The sequence below is a fragment of the Microcaecilia unicolor genome, chromosome 1, assembly GCF_901765095.1.
Source record: "Microcaecilia unicolor chromosome 1, aMicUni1.1, whole genome shotgun sequence".
In the NCBI taxonomy this organism is placed as follows: domain Eukaryota; kingdom Metazoa; phylum Chordata; class Amphibia; order Gymnophiona; family Siphonopidae; genus Microcaecilia; species Microcaecilia unicolor.
The window spans coordinates 111,203,188-111,223,685 of NC_044031.1; the positions used below are offsets into that span (position 1 = coordinate 111,203,188).

General features: G+C 45.2%; 1 protein-coding gene across 1 annotated transcript in view; it reads right to left on the reverse strand.

The window, feature by feature from the left end:
• SPAG6 (sperm associated antigen 6) overlaps positions 1–20,498 on the reverse strand; it is a 449,242-nt gene that overhangs the window by 38,457 nt on the left and 390,287 nt on the right. Inside the window, exon 9 of the mRNA XM_030199370.1 lies at positions 3,887–4,003. Within this exon, the coding sequence (XP_030055230.1) occupies positions 3,887–4,003 (117 nt within the window). The remainder of the gene's footprint in view (positions 1–3,886; positions 4,004–20,498) is intronic.

Genomic DNA, 20,498 nt, shown 5'->3' on the forward strand with positions numbered 1-20,498 from the left:
ATGGAGATATGCTAGACCTGCTAGGAAGATGGGGATGAAAGAGAGCGAGGCCAGACTAGAGGAGGGGAAGAGATGCTAGATCCAGGGAGGGGGACAGGAGGGAAGAGACCACAGGAGGAGAGACACAAGACCCATGGAGAGAAAGAGGGAGATATGCCAGACTGTGTGTGTGTGTGTGGGGGGGGGGAATAGGAGATAGAGAAGGGGAAAATGCTGGACCCAGGGTGGGGGTGAAGAGGAAGGAAAGAGAAAAGGGAGAGACAGGGCACACAGAAGAGAAGCTGGGAATGGAGTAAGCATGGGGACAGGGATACAGAGGAACAATGATGGAAAAGGGGTTGGGAGAGAAAGGGGTGACACTAAGATGTCAGATGCTGAACATATGTGGAAGGATAGGAACAGGGACACAAAGAAGAGATCCTGGACAGGACAGATAGTGGCATGGAGAGAGAATAAGTGCCAAATGTACAGGAGACCTGGAAAGACAAAAGAACAGAAAAGCAGAAGAGACACTTGGGCCAAATCAAATGGAAAAATAAAATACTCAGACTCCAAAGGTAGAAAAAAAAGTATTTATTTTGAATATGTTAATTAGAACATGTCAGCTTTGGAAAATCAGTATCTCTGATATCCTACATTTCAGTTTCTCTAGTATTGCTGTATATGCAAGTCTTACCTGAGGTTTACAGTTTTTTTTTACCTTCATATCTCTATGACTGATCTGTTGCCCCTTATTTCATATTTAATGAGGCTCTGTCTGTGTTTTGCATGTATGACCATAGATCTTAAATTAATTTTTTTTTAATTTCTTGTCATCAGGGGGCAGGATGGAATTGGGCAATGAGTGTGACTAGGCAAGGGGCAGGCCTAGGCAAGGGGCCAGGGGGGCTCCACTGAACTGATCTGCACAGGGCCCCACAGTTGCTAAGACCGGCCATGTGCTGGTCAGTAGGGTCTGGAGAAGATATTTGCACTGGGTAGTAATTGGTATGTTGTATTGAGGGGAATGGGATTTAGTGGGAGAGGAGGAAATTGTTGAGTTACATCAGCTCTGGCAAAACAAGAGCAAAATATCCTATGGACAACACAGATTTCCTACATGCAGGTATTGTAATTACTGCTCTCTAAGACATCAATCTCTTCTTTTTTAAAAATTTGAATACTTTGAACTATCCAACTGAGAAAGAAAAATATTAAGGGGGCTTGCGTTAGCATCAGCACTTATTTTTGATGCACGCTAAGGCCCTCTTTTACCACAGCAGGTAAAAGGATGTCTTTTTTTCTCGACAAGAAATGGCCATGTGGTAAGTGAACCACTTACCATGCGCCCATTTCGAAGGGGCGCACTTACCGCCACCATTGATGTGGCATTATGAGCTCCCGTGCTAAACTGGCAGTAACTGGGCAGCACTGATTACTGCTGGGTAAGCACCGGTGCTGCAAAAATAGAAAATATTTTGTAGCACCGGAAATGGGGTGCGCTAGGGGCTCCTGTGGTAGTTCCGGATTAGCACATGGCATGCCCACTGTCGTGTGCCAACCCTTTAGTAAAAAGGTCCCTATGTAATAATAAACCACGTTAATAAAAAAGGTAGGAATTACATTAAATAAAAATATTACCAATTCAAGAACAACGTCAAAATACCAGGATTTCACCTGCAGACTATCTTAGCTCATTATAAAACACATAAAACAGAACTTTCTTTATCACTAAGAAATTGTTCAAGTTGTGCAGGATCAAAAAAGACATATCTAGTACTTCGGTAAATAAACAAGCAATGGCATGGGAACCAAAGAGAAAAAGTGTCAATACTTGATTTTTTAATGAAAGGAATTCTTTTCTTCTTACTTGTATGGCCCATGCCACATCTGGCAAAATCTGGATAGACCTGCCACAAAAAGACACAGCCTTTTTTCGAAAATAATTTTTTAGAATTATAATTTTATCCTGCTGAAAGAAGAGTAACCAATAAGTCTAACCTTGAGAAAAAAATCATGATGTGAAGTTTCTAAATATGCTGTTAAATCTAAGTACTCTAAATCTACTACTTCTACTACTACTACTTATAATTTCTAAAGTGCTACTAGACGTACGCAGCGCTGTACACTTGAACATGAAGAGACAGTCCCTGCTCAACAGAGCTTACAATCTAATTAGGACAAACAGGACAAACAAGAGATAAGGGAATATTAAAGTGAGGATGATAAAATAAGGGTTCTGAACAAGTGAATAAGGTTGAGGAGTTAAAGCAGCATCAAAAAGGTGGGCTTTTAGCTTAGATTTGAAGACGGGCCAGAGATGGAGCTTGACGTACCGGCTCAGAAGTCTATTCCAGGCCATATGGTGCAGCAAGATCCTCTAAAGCTCAAACATTAAAAAGGTAATAGCAATTCAATAGAATCAATGTTTCAGAATCATCAAATAGCAAAATCCCTTTAAAGTACCTATGACATAAAACTTCTGAGGATAATAAATGACAAACAGGGGAATTAAAAAAATCTCTAGCCCTATGCTTATTTTCATGCTTTTTAGAGGATATGTATTTCCTTTTTATTTTCTGGATAACAGCAAATGACTCTAAGAGTTCTTCCCTCTCTTATTCTCCATTCTTCCACAAAAGGGAAATTTACTATAAACAGCAGAGCCTTAGATTCCCAACAACCCAAGTACATATTTCACAGCCTAGGAGGAAAAAAACAGATATCACTAACAATCAGTTCTGAAAAATAACTCACATTTTTTTAAACAAGGCCAGTTTTCACACTATCCCCCAGATTCTATAAATGGTGTGCAAATTTCCATGCACAAAACTGTATGCTATCCTAAGATGTGCGCGCAAGTAAATTGGTTAACAAGCCAACCAGCGCCCATAACTGTGTGCTAACAATCAATTATTGATGTTAATAGGCAACAATTTGGATTTGCATGTACATGTTGCTACGTGCTATTCTATAAAGATCCGTGTGCAAATCTTATAGCATGCACTCAAAATGGGGTGTGGCCATGGGAGGAGCATGGGCAGGTTGGGAGCGTTCACTAAAGATGCATGCAGTATTACTGAATACCGGGGATACGCACCTAACTTGCACATCAGGATTTACACCAGGTTTGAGTTGGTATAAATCCTTAAAGGGGCTCTTTTACTAAGTCACATAAGCGTCTATGCGCACCAGTGTGCCAAAATGGCGTTACCGCACGGCTACTGCATGGCTCTTGTGGTAATTTTATTTTTGGCATGTGTCCGATACGCGTGGCTGAAAAATCATTTTTATTTTCTGTCGTGCGTATTGGCCACATGCCAAGTGGTATTTGGCGCGCGTAGATCATTACCGCCCAGTTACCGTGTGAAACTTTACCGCTAGGTCAATGGCTGGCGATAAGGTCTCAGACCCAAAAGGGGTGCGCGGCAATTTTGATTTTGCCGCATGTCCATTTTCAGCAAAAATTTTTTAAAGGCTTTTTTTACAGGTGAGCTGAAAAATGTCTCTATGCGCGCCCCAAACCCACGCCTACACTAACAGCAGCATTTTTCGGTGCACCTTAGTAAAGGACCCCAAAGTATGGCAGAGAAATTGACTGTGCTATTCTATAAATGGCGTCCAACAGAAAACATGAGCACTTACAGTAGTAGGTAGCTAATGCTGGGTTATCCACTTTGAATCACAGCTTCAGGTATACGGATATCAGATGCTTTAAATTCATAAATTGTTTTATACCATTTGTACAGTACACAAGTAACATTAGCTTTTGTTAGTAACTTATGAACATATCCAAATATAAAACAAATTAAGTAGAAAAAAAAGTTTAGGAATACAATTTTATGGCCCAATTATGTATGTTTTTATAGATTGAACCAATTAATATATAAGTTGACATTTTTTTTACCTTGCTGAACTGTCCAACCACATGCTTCAGGATGTTAGGCGGAGCATCGTGGAGCAAGGGTTCTAGTGCTGGCAGATGTGTGCATTTCTGCAAGATATTCTTCAGAGCCTTTTTTGCCTATTGGACAGGAAAACAGAATGTAAACCATAAGCCATTTCTCTAAAATAATGAGAAGAAAGTCAGATTAATTAGTTGTTTTGTTGGAGACTCATCTTATATAAAAATTATATAAATTAAGACTACAGTCTTCCACAAAACAGAAGACTGCTGAGTCCCACAGCCTATTATATTCCCTAGAACCTGAACCTCTGACAGAACATGCTAACCACATAAAAACTGCTTGATCACATGACTGAACATATTGAAATTGTAAAACCCTATAACCAATAAATTGTTTCAGCCATTACTAGCATATACCTTATACATTTATAAACACAGTTAAAATTCTGACATTTGCAGTGTAGTATTACATGTAAGCTCTTTGAGCAGGGCCTGTCCTTTTATGTTAAATTGTACAGCGCTGCGTAACCCTAGTAGCGCTTTAGAAATGTTAAGTAGTAGTATTATATTAACTATACAAATAACAGAAGGTTGACTGAAAATAATGACAAACGTTACAGCTTTGGGGGCGCTTTTGCTAAAGCTCAGAGCATGCTAAATGCTCGAAGCCCATAGATATAAAATAGACTTCTAAGCATTTAACGCACACTAAGCTTTAGTAAAAGGGCCCTATAGAGTTTATTAGGGCTTCATTTATACATTTTACAATTATACTGTCTAAACACAGTTTCATAATCTTATTTGTTATAAACTGCATTTAGGGGGGGGGGGGGGGATTCATCAAGGTACAGTAAAACTTTGCCTTTTACTGCACTTTGATTTCCTACTTATAAGGAAATATGACTCCTAATGGTATTTATGTAAGTCTACCATTAGGGGTGCCATTTTCCTATATGTGCTGGACTGGGAAGCAGTGAATGGGCCTACTTACTCCTGGAAACACCCCCTCCTGAACCACCACTATCCCTATAGGGGGTAGGGAAAGGGGGGGTCTTCATGTTGCCAGGGGTCTTGAGACCCAGGTAGGGGTCTGATGCCTGGGGGGAGAACCCCACTCTACAGGCCCAGAAGTACTGGGCTGTGACTTAGCAGCCCAATGCTCTCAGGTGGTGAAATAACCCCAACAAAAAGCTGGGTTTATTTTACTATAATTTTTGTGCCTTAATGCAACTTGCGGTGTATCACCACAAGTCGCATTAGGGCATTTGCACAGTGATAAGATGCAAATATGCATTTGCATGTTTTGCATCTCATTATTGCCTAACACCTGACAACTTAAATATTACTGTGGTATTTATATCAAGCCGTGTTAGAGCCGTTTAACTTGCGTTAAGGGCCAAATAACATGACTTAAGGTCCTATCACTGCTTGATGAATTCCCCGCTTAATGACTGAATATATTTTAAATCAATAAAATTAATAAATTGTTTCCAAATGTGTTCTGGAGATGATGACAATTACCACTGCATTATGAACAATGTTGTTTACTCTTGGAAAACAATGCACTTATATAATACACAGAAGACAAATAATGTGAGTATTTCAAATTATTAGCATATGTATACTTCATCAAAAGACAACACAATACTTGCTATATGATGGGCCAAGGTCAAAGTCAAAAGTGCACCTTAGTGTGGAATTCAGTAGTTATGGCAAAGTCCATCACCAAGATTGGATGCTAGAATATATGACCACTAATGGAAGTAGCAAAATGCGCACAATTGATGAAGGGGTCCTTTTACCAAATAGCAGTAAAAAGTGGCCTTAGCGCACCCCTTACACAAGTAATTCCCACGTACAAAGGCCATTTTTACCGCTGAGGTGAAATGGTCTATTTTTTGAATATTGCAATAATGACCATGCACTAATGTTCACATTAGTACGTGAGCCCCTACTGTCACCTATTTTGTGATGGTAGGGACTCACGTGCTAAACCTGTGCTAATTGGTTAGCACAAGGCAATGTAGGTGTGGTAACCAATTAATGCAGAACATGGCCACTCTCTGCTCCCCAGGCATGCCCTCTGTACAAAAAAAAATAAAAACATTTTTTTAGCATGTGGATAGCATGGGTACATGGAAAACTTAATGCAGGATGCCTCAATGCATCCTGCGGTATGCTATTTTTTGCTGCGGTAAGCATGCATTAAAGCTTACCACAGCTTTGTAAAAAGGCCCCTAAGGAAATAAAACAGTATCACCTTCACATCCTTAGTGTAAGTAAAACAAAGTGGACGGATGTCAACAAGAGGACTACCAATGGAATAAGAATAATGCAGTCCAGAATGAAAGATGGGTAAGTGATCATGTGGTAATTTTTTTAAATGGCTGCAGGCTAATGGCAATATTAGTGCACGACCAGTAATAAAAAAAAATAGAAAATCAGCCATTTTATGGCTATGGTGAAAATGCCTTCACACACAGGAAAAACTCACGTAAGGGTATGCTAAGGTCACTTTTTACCACAGCTTAGTAAAATGGTGGCACAAAGTTCCCAAGGGTCTATAATCTCTCCTCTTCTTTTTAATCTCTTCTTGAGTCCCCTCGCTGCTCTCATACAATCCTTCGGAATCTCCGCTTATCTTTATGCTGATGACATTCTGCTGCTTTTTCCTATCACCTCTTCTTCTCCTTCCCTTACTCCTTTACAGATCTGTCTTGAATCAGTTGCTAGCTGGCTAAGCCATCATCAATTAGTGCTAAATCTGGATAAACGGTTGCCTTTTGGTTCTCTGGTTCAACTCTCTCTCTTCCGTCCCTCATCACTCTACTTGATACATCTATTACACCAGTACCTATCTTTCATTATTTAGGCATTCTTGGTTCCTCGCTTTCTTTTTTGCCACAGATACCTCATGTGACCAAAACTAGTTTTCTTGTTTTACGCCAGCCACGTGCAATTCGTCACCTCTTTGGTACTTCATAACTCCATGCACTAATCCTCTCTTTTTTTTACCACCCATCTTGATTATTGTAATGTTGTTTATGCTGGTCTATCTCGTCACACACTAAAGAAACTTCAGTCGCTCCAGAACACAGCCATCAGATTACTCTGCCTTGCCCATCGCTATGATCATACTTCACTTCTGCTGAAATAATATCATTGGCTCCCCGTTGAGCAAAGGATCACTTATAAAATTGCCACCTTCACTTTCAAGGCCTTTAGACTTGGTATCCCCAACTATCTCTCTTGTTTAACTATTCCTTATTGCCCCTCCGGCACCCAGTTATAAGAGCCATGACAAAAGAACCCCGACAAAAAAGCCCTGACAAAACAGCCTTGTAACAAAATAACACTTGATATTTCACACCCTAACAAAATAGCCCTTGACAAAAGGGCCCCTCCCACAAAACAACCCTTGATAAAATAGCCCCTACACAAAACAGTCCCCTAAGAAAAAAATAACACACCACAAAAAATATAATAAACTACAACTGAAATCTTCACTGATAAAGACTCCTACAAGCATTCAATTGCATAAATCATATATAAATTAACAAAATTCTATAGCTACAAACTGGTATTCATGATCTGTTCTGCTATTGAAAGAAACTATTCTTCCATCAACATGCTAAATAAAAAAAAAAAACAAACAAAAAAAACCAATATTGTCATCATTTTCATAGTCTTACCAACCTTATCCTGTTTGGCCAGGTAAGATTATTAGGAAAAAAATGCAGTCCCAGATTCTGGGCAGCCTGATCGGGCCCTTTTGTCATGCGGCTAACTTGTCAAGGGTTATATATTGTGGGCAGGCCATTTTGATAGTGACTGTTATGTCAGGGACTATTATGTCGGGAGCTTTTTTTTTTTGTTTGGAGCTTTTTTGTCAGGGTTATTTTGTTGGGGCCATTTTGTAGGGGTTATTTTGACTGGGTACCTGCCCCTCCAGCATTCATCAAACGATCACCGCTTAATTCTGCCTTTTCCAAAACATGCCCACTTGGAATCAAACCGTCACAGTGCATTCTTCTTCCTGGCTCCTCATACCTGGAACAATCTCCCCCTTTTGCCCTGTAGTAATTCCTCTCTTAAGGATTTTAAAACTGAGCTGAAAACCTGGCTTTTCTGCTTAGCTTTTGGTGAAACAATTTGCTGAAATTACCAGTGTTACCCTTCGACCCCGTCCTTCTATTGTGTGTTTGCTTTACCCTCTTTTTGCAATGCTTATGTCTCTTAATATCCTGCTTTCCTATACATTAATAGAGTTCTTTTCTTGTTTCCTACTTTTTAGCCTGTACACTGTTCTGTTCTGCCTATCAGCTAGAGCGGTATAGAAAGTTATTGCAAATAAATACATAAAAATAAATAAAGACATTCAGAAAGTCACATAGTGCTCACCCAAAAGGTGATAAGAAAACCAGATAGATCAAATAGCAATTGGAGGAAGGTGGATCAGATCACTGCATGATGTCAGATCCTACAGAAATGCTAATATAAACAGTAACCACTATCTTGTGGCTGCAAAAATCCAGATCAAATTTTAAAAAGTGCAGAAATAAAAGGATGTTAGCAATACAACAGTAGTAAGCTAAAGGACCAGCAGAATGCAGAGGAGTTCAAAATGCTCATGTTAAATCGATTCAAAGCTTTAGCAAATTTTCATACAGCAAACCAGATGTTGAAAATATGCAGAAATTGTTCAAAGAGGAACTACATCACATCTGCCTACATACACTGGGTCAGCCAAGAAAAAAAAGAAGAAACCTGGAAATGTATATGAAAGTGAAAAGAAATTCAATCATTAAGGGGCAATTCTATAAATGGGTGCCTCCATTTAGGCTCCTTGATGCCACATAGTCAGACCCTATTCTATAGTGGCACCCAGATTCCATTATAGAATACTAGCATAACCCAGTATGAGCACACCTTAAATTTAGGTGCCTGTAGTTACACCAGTCATAGATTTAGTGTAACTGTGGGCTCCCACTTGTAGCAAGGGTTTGCGTAGAGTACTGCATTCAGTAAGCTGTGTGCATAAGTGGCAGCACTGCATATGCCCTCCCATGCTCCATCCACCTTTCATGCACCCTTATGCCACTTATGTGCATCCTTACAGAATGGTGCTTAGGTGTTTTGCTGCCACTTACATGCAAAAAGCGAATGCTACATACCTGTAGAAGGTATTCTCCGAGGACAGCAGGCTGATTGTTCTCACTGATGGGTGACGTCCACGGCACCCCCTCCAATCGGAATCTTCACTAGCAAAGACGTTTGCTAGCCCTCGCGCGCCGATGCACACCGCGCATGCGCAGTCGTCTTCCCGCCCGAACCGGCTCGTGTTCGTCAGTCCCGTTTGTAGTAAGACAAAGACAAGGGAAGACACAACTCCAAAGGGGAGGCGGACGGGTTTGTGAGAACAATCAGCCTGCTGTCCTCGGAGAATACCTTCTACAGGTATGTAGCATTCGCTTTCTCCGAGGACAAGCAGGCTGCTTGTTCTCACTGATGGGGTATCCCTAGCCCCCAGGCTCACTCAAAACAACAAACATGGTCAATTGGGCCTCGCAACGGCGAGGACCTAACTGAGATTGACCTAACATCTTATTCAACTAACTGAGAGTGTAGCCTGGAACAGAATAAAAAATGTGCCTAGGGGGGTGGAGTTGGATTCAAACCCCAAACAGATTATGAAGCACCGACTGCCCGAACCGACTGTCGCGTCGGGTATCCTGCTGCAGGCAGTAATGAGATGTGAATGTGTGGACAGATGACCACGTCGCAGCTTTGCAGATCTCTTCAATAGTGGCTGACTTCAAGTGGGCCACTGACGCTGCCATTGTGAGCCGTGACATGACCCTCAAGAGCCAGCCCAGCCTGGGCGTAAGTGAAAGAAATGCAATCTGCTAGCCAATTGGATATGGTGCGTTTCCCCACAGCCACTCCCCTCCTGTTGGGATCAAAAGAAACAAACATTTGGGCAGACTGTCTGTTGGGCTGTGTCCGCTCCAGATAGAAGGCCAATGCTCTTTTGCAGTCCAATGTGTGCAGCTGACGTTCAGCAGGGCAGGAATGAGGATGGGGAAAGAATGTTGGCAAGACAATTGACTGGTTCAGATGGAACTCCGACACAACCTTTGGCAAGAACTTAGGGTAAGTGCGGAAGTCTACTCTATTATGATGAAATTTGGTATAAGAAGCATGAGCTACTAGGGCTTGAAGCTCACTGACTCTACGAGCTGAAGTTACTGCCACCCAGAAAATGACCTTCCAGGTCAAGTACTTCAGATGGTAGGAATTCAGTGGCTCAAAAGGAGGTTTCATCAGCTGGGTGAGAACGACATTGAGATCCCATGACACTGTAGGAGGTTCGATGTGGGGCTTTGACAGAAGCAAACCTCTCATAAAGCGAACAACTAAAGGCTGTCCCGAGATCGGCTTACCTTCCACACGGTAATGGTATGCACTGATTGCGCTAAGGTGAACCCATACAGAGTTGGTCTTGAGACCAGACTCAGACAAGTGCAGAAGGTAGTCAAGCAGGGTCTGTGTAGGACAAGAGCGAGAATCTAAGGCCTTGCTGTCACACCAGACGGCAAACCTCCTCCACAAAAAGAAGTAACTCCTCTTAGTGGAATCTTTCCTGGAAGCAAGCAAGATACGGGAGACACCCTCTGACAGACCTAAAGAGGCAAAATCTACGCTCTCAACATCCAGGCCGTGAGAGCCAGAGACTGGAGGCTGGGATGCAGAAGCGCCCCTTCGTTCTGGGTGATGAGGGTCGGAAAACACTCCAATCTCCACGGTTCTTCGGAGGACAACTCCAGAAGAAGAGGGAACCAGATCTGACGTGGCCAAAAAGGAGCAATCAGAATCATGGTGCCTCGGTCTTGCTTGAGTTTCAACAAAGTCTTCCCCACCAGAGGTATGGGAGGATAAGCATACAGCAGGCCTTCCCCCCAATCCAGGAGGAAGGCATCCGATGCCAGTCGGCCGTGGGCCTGAAGTCTGGAACAGAACTGAGGGACCTTTTGGTTGGCTCGAGATGCGAAGAGATCTACCAAGGGGGTGCCCCACACTTGGAAGATCCGGCGCACTACTCTGGAGTTCAGCGACCACTCGTGAGGTTGCATAATCCTGCTCAACCTGTCGGCCAGACTGTTGTTTACGCCTGCCAGATATGTGGCTTGGAGAAACATGCCGTAACGGCGAGGCCACAGCCACATGCTGACGGCTTCCTGACACAGGGGGCGAGATCCGGTGCCCCCCTGCTTGTTGATGTAATACATGGCAACCTGGTTGTCTGTCTGAATTTGGATAATTTGGTGGGACAGCCGATCTCTGAAAGCCTTCAGAGCGTTCCAGACCGCTCGTAACTCCAGGAGATTGATCTGTAGACCTTGTTCCTGGAGGGACCAGCTTCCCTGGGTGTGAAGCCCATCGACATGAGCTCCCCACCCCAGGAGAGACACATCCGTAGTCAGCACTTTTTGCGGCTGAGGAATTTGGAAAGGGCGTCCCAGAGTCAAATTGGACCAAATCGTCCACCAGTGTAGGGATTCGAGAAAACTCGTGGACAGGTGGATCACGTCCTCTAGATCCCCAGCAGCCTGAAACCACTGGGAAGCTAGGGTCCATTGAGCAGATCGCATGCAAAGACGAGCCATGGGAGTCACATGTACTGTGGAGGCCATGTGGCTGAGCAATCTCAACATCTGCCGAGCTGTGATCTGCTGGGACGCTCGCACCCGGGAGACGAGGGACAACAGATTGTTGGCCCTTGTCTCCGGGAGATAGGCACGAGCCGTCCGAGAATCCAGCAGAGCTCCTATGAATTCGAGTCTCTGTACTGGGAGAAGATGGGACTTTGGATAATTTATCACAAACCCCAGTAGCTCCAGGAGGCGAATAGTCATCTGCATGGACCGTAGAGCTCCTGCCTTGGATGTGTTCTTCACCAGCCAATCGTCGAGATAAGGGAACACGTGCGCCCCAAGCCAGCGGAGCACTGCTGCTACCACAGCCAGACACTTTGTGAACACCCTGGGCGTGGAGGCGAGCCCAAAGGGTAGCACACAGTACTGGAAGTGCCGCGTTCCCAGACAGAATCGGAGATACTGTCTGTGAGCTGGCAGTATCGGAATATGCATGTAAGCATCCTTTAAGTCCAGAGAGCATAGCCAATCTTTTTCCTGAATCATGGGAAGAAGGGTGCCCAGGGAAAGCATCCTGAACTTTTCCTTGACCAGATATTTGTTCAGGGCCCTTAGGTCTAGGATGGGACGCATCCCCCCTGTTTTCTTTTCCACAAGGAAGTACCTGGAATAGAATCCCAGCCCTTCTTGCCCGGGTGGCACGGGCTCGACCGTATTGACGCTGAGAAGGGCGGAGAGTTCCTCTGCAAGTACCTGCTTGTGCTGGAAGCTGAAAGACTGAGCTCTCGGTGGGCAATTTGGAGGCATGGAGGCCAAATTGAGGGTGTATCCTTGCCGGACTATTTGGAGAACCCACTGATCGGAGGTTATAAGAGGCCACCTTTAGCGAAAAACTTTCAACCTCCCCCCGACCGGTAGATCGTCCGGCACGGACACTTTGATATCGGCTATGCTCTGCTGGAGCCAGTCAAAAGCTCGCCCCCTGCTTTTGCTGGGGAGCTGAGGGGCCTTGCTGAGGCGCACGCTGCTGACAAGAGCGAGCGCGCTGGGGCTTAGCCTGGGTCGCAGGCTGTCGAGAGGGAGGATTGTACGTACGCTTACCAGAAGAGTAGGGAACAGTCCTCCTTCCCCCATAAAAACGCCTACCTGATGAGGTAGATGCTGAAGGCTGCCGGCGGGAGAATTGGTCGAAAGCGTTATCCTGCTGGTGGAGCTGTTCTACCACCTGTTCGACTTTTTCCCCAAAAATGTTATCCGCACGGCAAGGGGAGTCCGCAATCCGCTGCTGGATCCTATTCTCCAGGTCGGAGGCACGCAGCCATGAGAGTCTGCGCATCACCACACCTTGAGCAGCGGCCCTGGATACAACATCAAAGGTATCAAATACCCCTCTGGCCAGGAATTTTCTACATGCCTTCAGCTGCCTGACCACCTCCTGAAACAGCTTGGCTTGCTCAGAAGTGATCTGGTCCACCAAGTCCGCCAGCTTCCGCACATTATTCCGCATATGGATGCTTGTGTAGAGCTGGTAAGATTGAATCTTGGCCACGAGCATGAAAGAATGGTAGGCCTTCCTCCCAAAGGAGTCTAAGGTTCTGGGGTCTTTGCCCGGGGGCGCCGAAGCATGCTCCCTAGAACTCTTAGCCCTCTTCAGGGCCAGATCCACCACACCAGAGTCGTGAGGCAACTGAGTGCGCATCAGCTCTGGGTCCCCATGGATCCGATATTGGGATTCTATCTTTTTGGGAATGTGGGGATTAGTTAGTGGCTTGGTCCAGTTCGCCAGCTATGTCTTTTTCAGGACATGATGCATGGGTACTGTGGACGCTTCCTTAGGTGGAGAAGGATAGTCCAAGAGCTCAAACATTTCAGCCCTTGGCTCATCCTCCACAACCACCGGGAAGGGGATGGCCGTAGACATCTCCCGGACAAAGGCCGAGAAAGACAGACTCTCGGGAGGAGAAAGCTGTCTTTCAGGGGAGGGAGTGGGGTCAGAAGGAAGGCCATCAGACTCCTCGTCAGAGAAATATCTGATGTCCTCCTCTGCCTCCCATGAGGCCTCATCATCTGTATCAGACACAAGTTCACGGACCTGTGTCTGAAGCCGTGTCCGTCTCAACTCCGTGGAACCATGGCCACAGTGGGAGCGTCGAGAGGTGGACTCCCTGGCCGGGAGCGGCGAAGCTCCCTCCCCCGACGTCGTCGGGGAGTCCACCTGGGAGGCAGCCGAAACCAGTACCACAAGCGGTACCGGGGACCTCACCCCAGGCAAAGGGCCAGCTGTCGCCTCACTCGACATCACCGGTGGCGCAAGCACCCCCGGTACCGGAGGAGAAGGGCGCAACAGGTCTTCCAGAATGCCAGAAAGAATGGCCCGGAGACTCTCGTGCAGAGCGGCTGCACAGAAAGACTGAGAAGCCGGTGCAGGCGTCGAGGTCAGAATCTGTTCCGGGCATGGAGGCGGTACCGGGCTGTCCAGGGTACAGTGCACCGACACCTCCTGGATGGAGGGTGAGCGGTCCTCCCGGTGCCGATGCCTGCTGGGTGCCGACTCCCTCGGCGACCCAGAACTCCCGGTACCAAGTCTGGAAGGTGACCGGTGACGATGCTTCTTTGACTTCTTCGAGCGAAGCATGTCACCAGAGCTCCCCCGGTACCGATGAGGACGACGTTGAATCCAGGACGTTGCTTCCTCGGGGCCGGGGCCGAAGATGGTCGATCCCAGGGGGGCTGTACCGCAGGAGCCCTCAGGGCAGGAGGAGACCTACCCAAAGGCTCACCGCCACCAGCAGGGGAATTGACAGCCCTCATCTGCACTCCAGACGAAGCACCACCGTCCGACGACATCAGCAGCAGAGGGGGTCCCGGTACCACCGACGCTGACGCACTCTTCCGAAGCCTCGGTACCGATGATGCAGGAGGAAGATGCCTCGATGCAGTTGACGTTGATGCGATGTCTGAAGACTTCGGTGCTGCCGACGCCGATGCACCCGATGAATCTCTAGATGCCGATGCCGTCGAAGCGCCGGAAAACAGAACGTTCCACTGGGCTAATCTCGCTACCCGAGTCCTCTTTTGCAAAAGAGCACAAAGACTACAGGCCTGCGGTGCCCAGCCCCCAGACACTGAAGACACGAGGCGTGTCTATCAGTGAGCGAGATTATCCGGGCGCACTGGGTGCACTTCTTGAAGCTGCTGGAAGGCTTCGATGTCATGGGCGGAAAAATCGCGCCGGCGAAATCAAAATTCGCGATGATGACAAGAGGCACCTAGACAAAAAGGGGGGAAAAAAAACCCGTGCAGGCGGCCAAGAAGGCCGCTCCCGAAAGCGAAAGAAAACTTACGCTGGGAAAAAGCTAGAAATACGGGAAAAAGGTTCTCTCTCTTTTTTTTTTTTCGAAAAACACGAAAGACACATGAGGGTCCTCTGAGGGGCACGAAACGGCGGCAAAACACGACCGTCCCGAGCGCGGACAAAAGAAGACTGACGAACACGAGCTGGTTCGGGCGGGAAGACGACCGCGTATGCGCGGTGCGCATCGGCGCGTGAAGGCTAGCAAACGTCTTTGCTATGGGAAGATTCTGATTGGAGGGGGTGCCGTGGACGTCACCCATCAGTGAGAACAAGCAGCCTGCTTGTCCTCGGAGAATATTCTGTACACTTATGTGCTCAAGTGGAGAGTAAATGTGAACACCCTGTTATAGAATTGCCCTGTAATTGAATCATAAGAAGATACTGAAAAAAGTTATATTACACCAGGTCAGCAAGATAAAGAAGTTAAAAAATGTGTGAGACAAATGCTCACACAGCAGAAGCTCAAAAAACTAGTTCAAAAATTATATTTAACACAAGGAATACTGCAATCAAACACACAAGCGGCCTAGTGTGATATAAAAATTTCTAACTTCACTTAGAAATTACTTCAAAGTAGTAATATGGACTTATCAGAAGGTTACTTGCAACTTCTACAGTGTACATCTTTCACACAAAAATCCAAGGATGTATATTGCAAAATTTAAAAAATAATCATAAGAACTTATTTTAAGAAGCATTCGGGGACCAACTATCAAAGAGCAGAAGCAGCAACACAAAAAGGAGAACTGAAAACAGTGTATCACATAATCAATCATTTTGTAGGAACAGAAGGAAAAAAAATACTTCCTGTTAAAGAGAAAGGCATCAAAGTCATTACAGAAGGAAAAAAAAAGTCCAGTGTTGGGAAAGAATATTTTAAGGAAACACTGTATTGCCCAAAGCCTGAAACTGCATTAGATCAGCTGATTGATAAAATATCAACAGAGCTGCAGACAGACACCAGGCCATTCATCTTGGATAAGATAATTAAAGCCGGTAAGGGACTAAGGAACACAAAGTCACCAGGATTAGACATCATCTGTGTAGAACTTTTGAAGAAAGGATCAAATCAAATGACAGAATGGCTACTATGACTGTGTAATACTGCATGGGAAAGGGGGGGAAATCACTAGATGACTGGAAGAAAGGAATAACTGTGAAGCTGCCAAAGAAATATTTATTGGACTGCAATAATTGGAAAGGACTGTTCTGTTATCTATACCTGCAAAAATTTACAGTTGAAAGATTCTTAGGTGGCTTAAGACTGAAGTAGACAACTTACTACAAGCTGAACAAGCAGGGTTCAGGCCTAAGATATCTGCACAGATCATATTTTCACACTTTGCAGAGTATTAGAACACATTTTGAGTATAAATCCTAGTTATTATAAGTTTGGTGAATTTTAAAAAAGCATTCAACAGGATTAACATTAACAATGTAACTTTTCCACTAATACCTCATGGTTCAAAGCGAATCCTAGTATACAAGAAGCTAGACATTTCCAGGAATTACAAGCAATAATAACTTACATACACATTTCAAAAAAAGTCTTTGATGAACCAATCCATACTAGTTATTAGATTGTAAAACAGATTTTCTAGAATAAATGAGTTTTTATATATTTCCGAAATTGAAAATAACTTGAAGTAGTAAGTAAAACAGTCTAAACATCTTTACTAAAACGAGCTGCATAGAAAGAAGAAAGATTATGTAATAATCCGAGTCTTTCTATAAGTTTTAGAGAAGGGAAAGTAAATAGGGCTGTTGATCTGATAGACATAGCATCAACAGAGATAGCTTAGGGGCTTTTCCAGTGAGAACTCCTTCAATGATTTTCTCTTTTTCAGTCCTCTCAAATTCTGTCAGTTCTGATGACCTTGTTTAGGGCTTTGGGGGGGGGGGGGGGGGGGGGGGGGGTGGAATTCGCTGTTTTTGTTCTTCATCACAGTTTCTCTTCCAGTTTAGTTGAGTTTAGTGTGTCTTTTTTGTTTGTTTGTTTGTGTGTGTGCATGTGGTTGGATGGTCTTTATTAGTGTTCTACCTGGGCTTCAGATTTTGCATTATTGTCACCTCAGTTAGTTTCGCTGGGGGTGAGTGTGAGTGTGTTTTTGTGAGTGTGGTTGGATGGTCTTTATTATTTTTCTACCTGGGCTATGGATTTTTTCATCATTTGCATCTCGGTTGCTTTCGTTGGGGGGAGGGGGTCTCCAAATGTGGCTCCTGGTTGTGCCTGTCCCATCACTTCCAGCTTCGACAATGTGGTTTTGTGCTTCCTCCAGCTGAGGCTGGATCCGATGTGGTTACCCTTCTAGTGAGCTTGCCTCGCCTTTGATGACCCTGTGCTGCAGGACCGCTTGCACTAGGATCCAGTTATGATCCTAGGTCGGCTGCCACCCGGGGCGGATTGCCGATGCGCACCCCCTCTGGCGCAATGACACCCCCTGGCGCATCAACCCCCCTCCCCGGGTGCATTCTTAGCTGCTGGGAGCAGCCGCGCGGCTCTCAGCTCCGCTGGCTCCCTGCTCCCTCTGCCCAGGAACAGGAAGTAACCTGTTCCAGGGCAGAGGGAGCAGGGAACCAGCGGAGCCGACAGGTGCACGGCTGCTCTCTGCACCACTCCAGCGGCGTGCACCCAGGGTGGACCGCCCCCACCGCCCCGCCTTTGGTATGCCGCTGCTAGGATCACCGTTCGATCACCGTAGGAAAACTGGTCTCTATGTTTCCATGTCTTCTCTGTGTCGGGTGCTCTCCGCTGCACGGCATCGGACACACGGGTAGTTTTTTCTGTGTTTTGCTCTTTGGTTCTGGGCGGTCCAGAAGTCAGACCTCAGTTCCAGCCATAGTTCACCTTGGGGGGGGGGACTGGTGTCTGTTGTTACTCGGTCCTCTCTGTGTTGGGCGCTCTCCACCATGCGGCGTCGGTCCATGCAGGAAGTTTTTCTGGGTCTTGCCCTTCAGTTCCGGGCAGTTCGACAGTTGGAAGTTCAGTCCCTATGAATGACAGTTCCATTCCCGATCTTTGTTGGCTTGCAGGGAACACCCAGAGAAGCTTTCTGTGTAAGGTTTTTCCTGACCCTTGGAGCGCCTGATGGGGCCTGCAGGCAGACGCTGGTGTTTATTTTCTCTTGCTGGCACGGCAAAGGAGATCCCATATTGGAATCTTTGCTTTGGTCCGTCCTAGGGATCCCGATTCTGATCCAGAGTCTCACCGCCTTCTCACCCCTCCAAGGCCACATGCAAGGTGCCGGTTCGCCTCTCGGGGCTCTGAGATCAGTCCGGGAACGTGGAGCTTATTCCGGAGATACAGATGATATGGTCCTGTTGGCGAGTTCTCTTCAGGCAATGCAGACCAAGACAGAATAATGCATTTTGGTGAACATTGAAGACTGCACCTGCAAAATGATGAAGTTAATGGCTATATACATAGCAGATAGCACAACAATCAAATGAAATGAAAAACAGCCACCAGTTAGTAAGATAGTAGAGCCAGGGGTGTTCTCAGACAAAAATGTGCCCTGAGCGACATGCCCCCTTGTGCTCCCACCCAATCCACTGCATCATGGTCAAGTAGGGGAGACAATGAACAGAGTGCAATTTTGTCACCCTCACCTCCCTTGCACTTCTTGCATGGCTGTATAGGGCCTACATATAGCTTGCTATGGCCCTAACTACAGCAATGGTAACTTAGATGGTTTGGACACCTACAAAGAATGGATGTATTGCGCACATCGAGGGAAAGCCTTGAACTAGAAACCAGAAGAAAAAGAGGTCCAAGAAGAGCAAGGCAAACGTGATGTCAAATAATTACAAAGGACCTCACTGGACGCCTTGAAGGGAAGGGTAGGAAGTTATGCTGCTCCTCTGGCCAAATTTTCAACAATGGGGAAAAGACGTGGGAAGACCCGCACTTACCCTTCGGTACGGTCTTCCACACCCCGGATGTTGCAGTTGAGACTGGAAGGGTGCGGCCTTCGTACTGCTGACACAGTGTCAGGAACTTTGGGCAGCTCTGCTGAATCGGCAGAGTGCAGTTTGGAATGGGCCTCATTGAGTCCCGTGTTACAGCTGCCATCCCCAAGACCCAGAAGTATTTCTGCAGGAGGAGATTCATCACAGCTGTAGCCATTGAAGAGCTCCCTTATCTTGAGGTGTCTGCCTCTGGTGAGCTGGTGGACAACGGAATACAATGGGGCGTTTTACCCTCCCTTGGTGTACCCGGAACATCAGTACCTTCTGGACAGCCTCGTGGGACAGTTCAACCAGCAGCAATCACTATGACTTTAATATGGGAAGCTCTTCAGGGACTAAATAGTTCCCTACAGGTACTTTCATCTCAATTTTCAAAACCATAATGATGGTTTTTCACCTCAATTTTTGTCTCAGGCACAAATACAAAACTTGCATTCTATCAGACAAGACAGTTATAGAGTCATGTGTCTGCTTTAAAGAGCTGTAATAAAGTTATGGTAAAAGGAGAATACTCTGATACAATGTTGTTTGGAATATTTGGATAATCAACTAAGGAAGAACAATGTAAGATTTTTACATTTTTCCAGCTCGCCTATGTTGTCAGCATTGGAGTTAGTTAAGCACTATATGAGGGAAGTTTTGGGCTTGTCTGCAGATAATCTAGGCAGAAATCTGGACAAGAAAACATTCAACTTGGAACTCAACAAGCTGAAATGCACTTAATGGAATTCCTTGAGACATCTTTGAAATTAGTCACCAGTCGGTCTTCTGATAGTTACTTTTGTGCTGGAACCTGACCGCAACTTGATTTTAAAACAATACTTCAGACATATGAATGAACTGTTTTTTTGGCTCTGTTATTAGATTATTTCAAGGGTCATTTTTTATATGACATCTAAGTCCAACTTTAGACGTTTTTCAAAAAAAACGTCCAAAATCTGAATAAGAAGGTAATTTTGCAAAAAGAAAAACGTCTATCTTTTGTTTTCGAAAATACTGTTTCTAACAAGGTTTTGTGCTTTGGACGTTTTGTTTTTTGGTCCATTTTCAAAAAAAACCCCCAAAACATTAAAGTGAAAACAGTAGAAAATCAAGCCATTGGGATGTAGGAGGGGCCAGCATTTTTACGAGACTGGTCTCCCAGACATCCCAGGAGATCAATGGGCACCCTAGGGGGACACTGCAGTGGACTTCAAAAACATGCTCCCAGGTACACATTTCAACAATGCTCCCTTATCTTGTCTGCTGAGCCTCCCCAAACCAACCCAAAACCCACTGCCCACAACTGTACACCGCTACAATAGCCCTTATGGGTGAAGGTGTAATGGTATCAGTTTATTACTGAAATATGTAGCATATTTGCTGGATTATATATACACCAATATATTTGTGTATCTTTTAAAAATATATATTTGACACTGCAGCAGAGAAAATAGTCTCATTCCAAAAGCCCTCTTCCCTCCCCCTTTGGGGCCTCACCTTGCCTTTTCTCATTCCTCAAACAAAAGACAAGACTGCTTTAAAGTTTTAAATTGACTCTATTCCTCTGTCCTCCCACCTAACAAAAGATGGACTAAGGTGGGCACCTGAATAAAACAAAGAACTCAGAGGAGACCATAAACAGGACATTTGC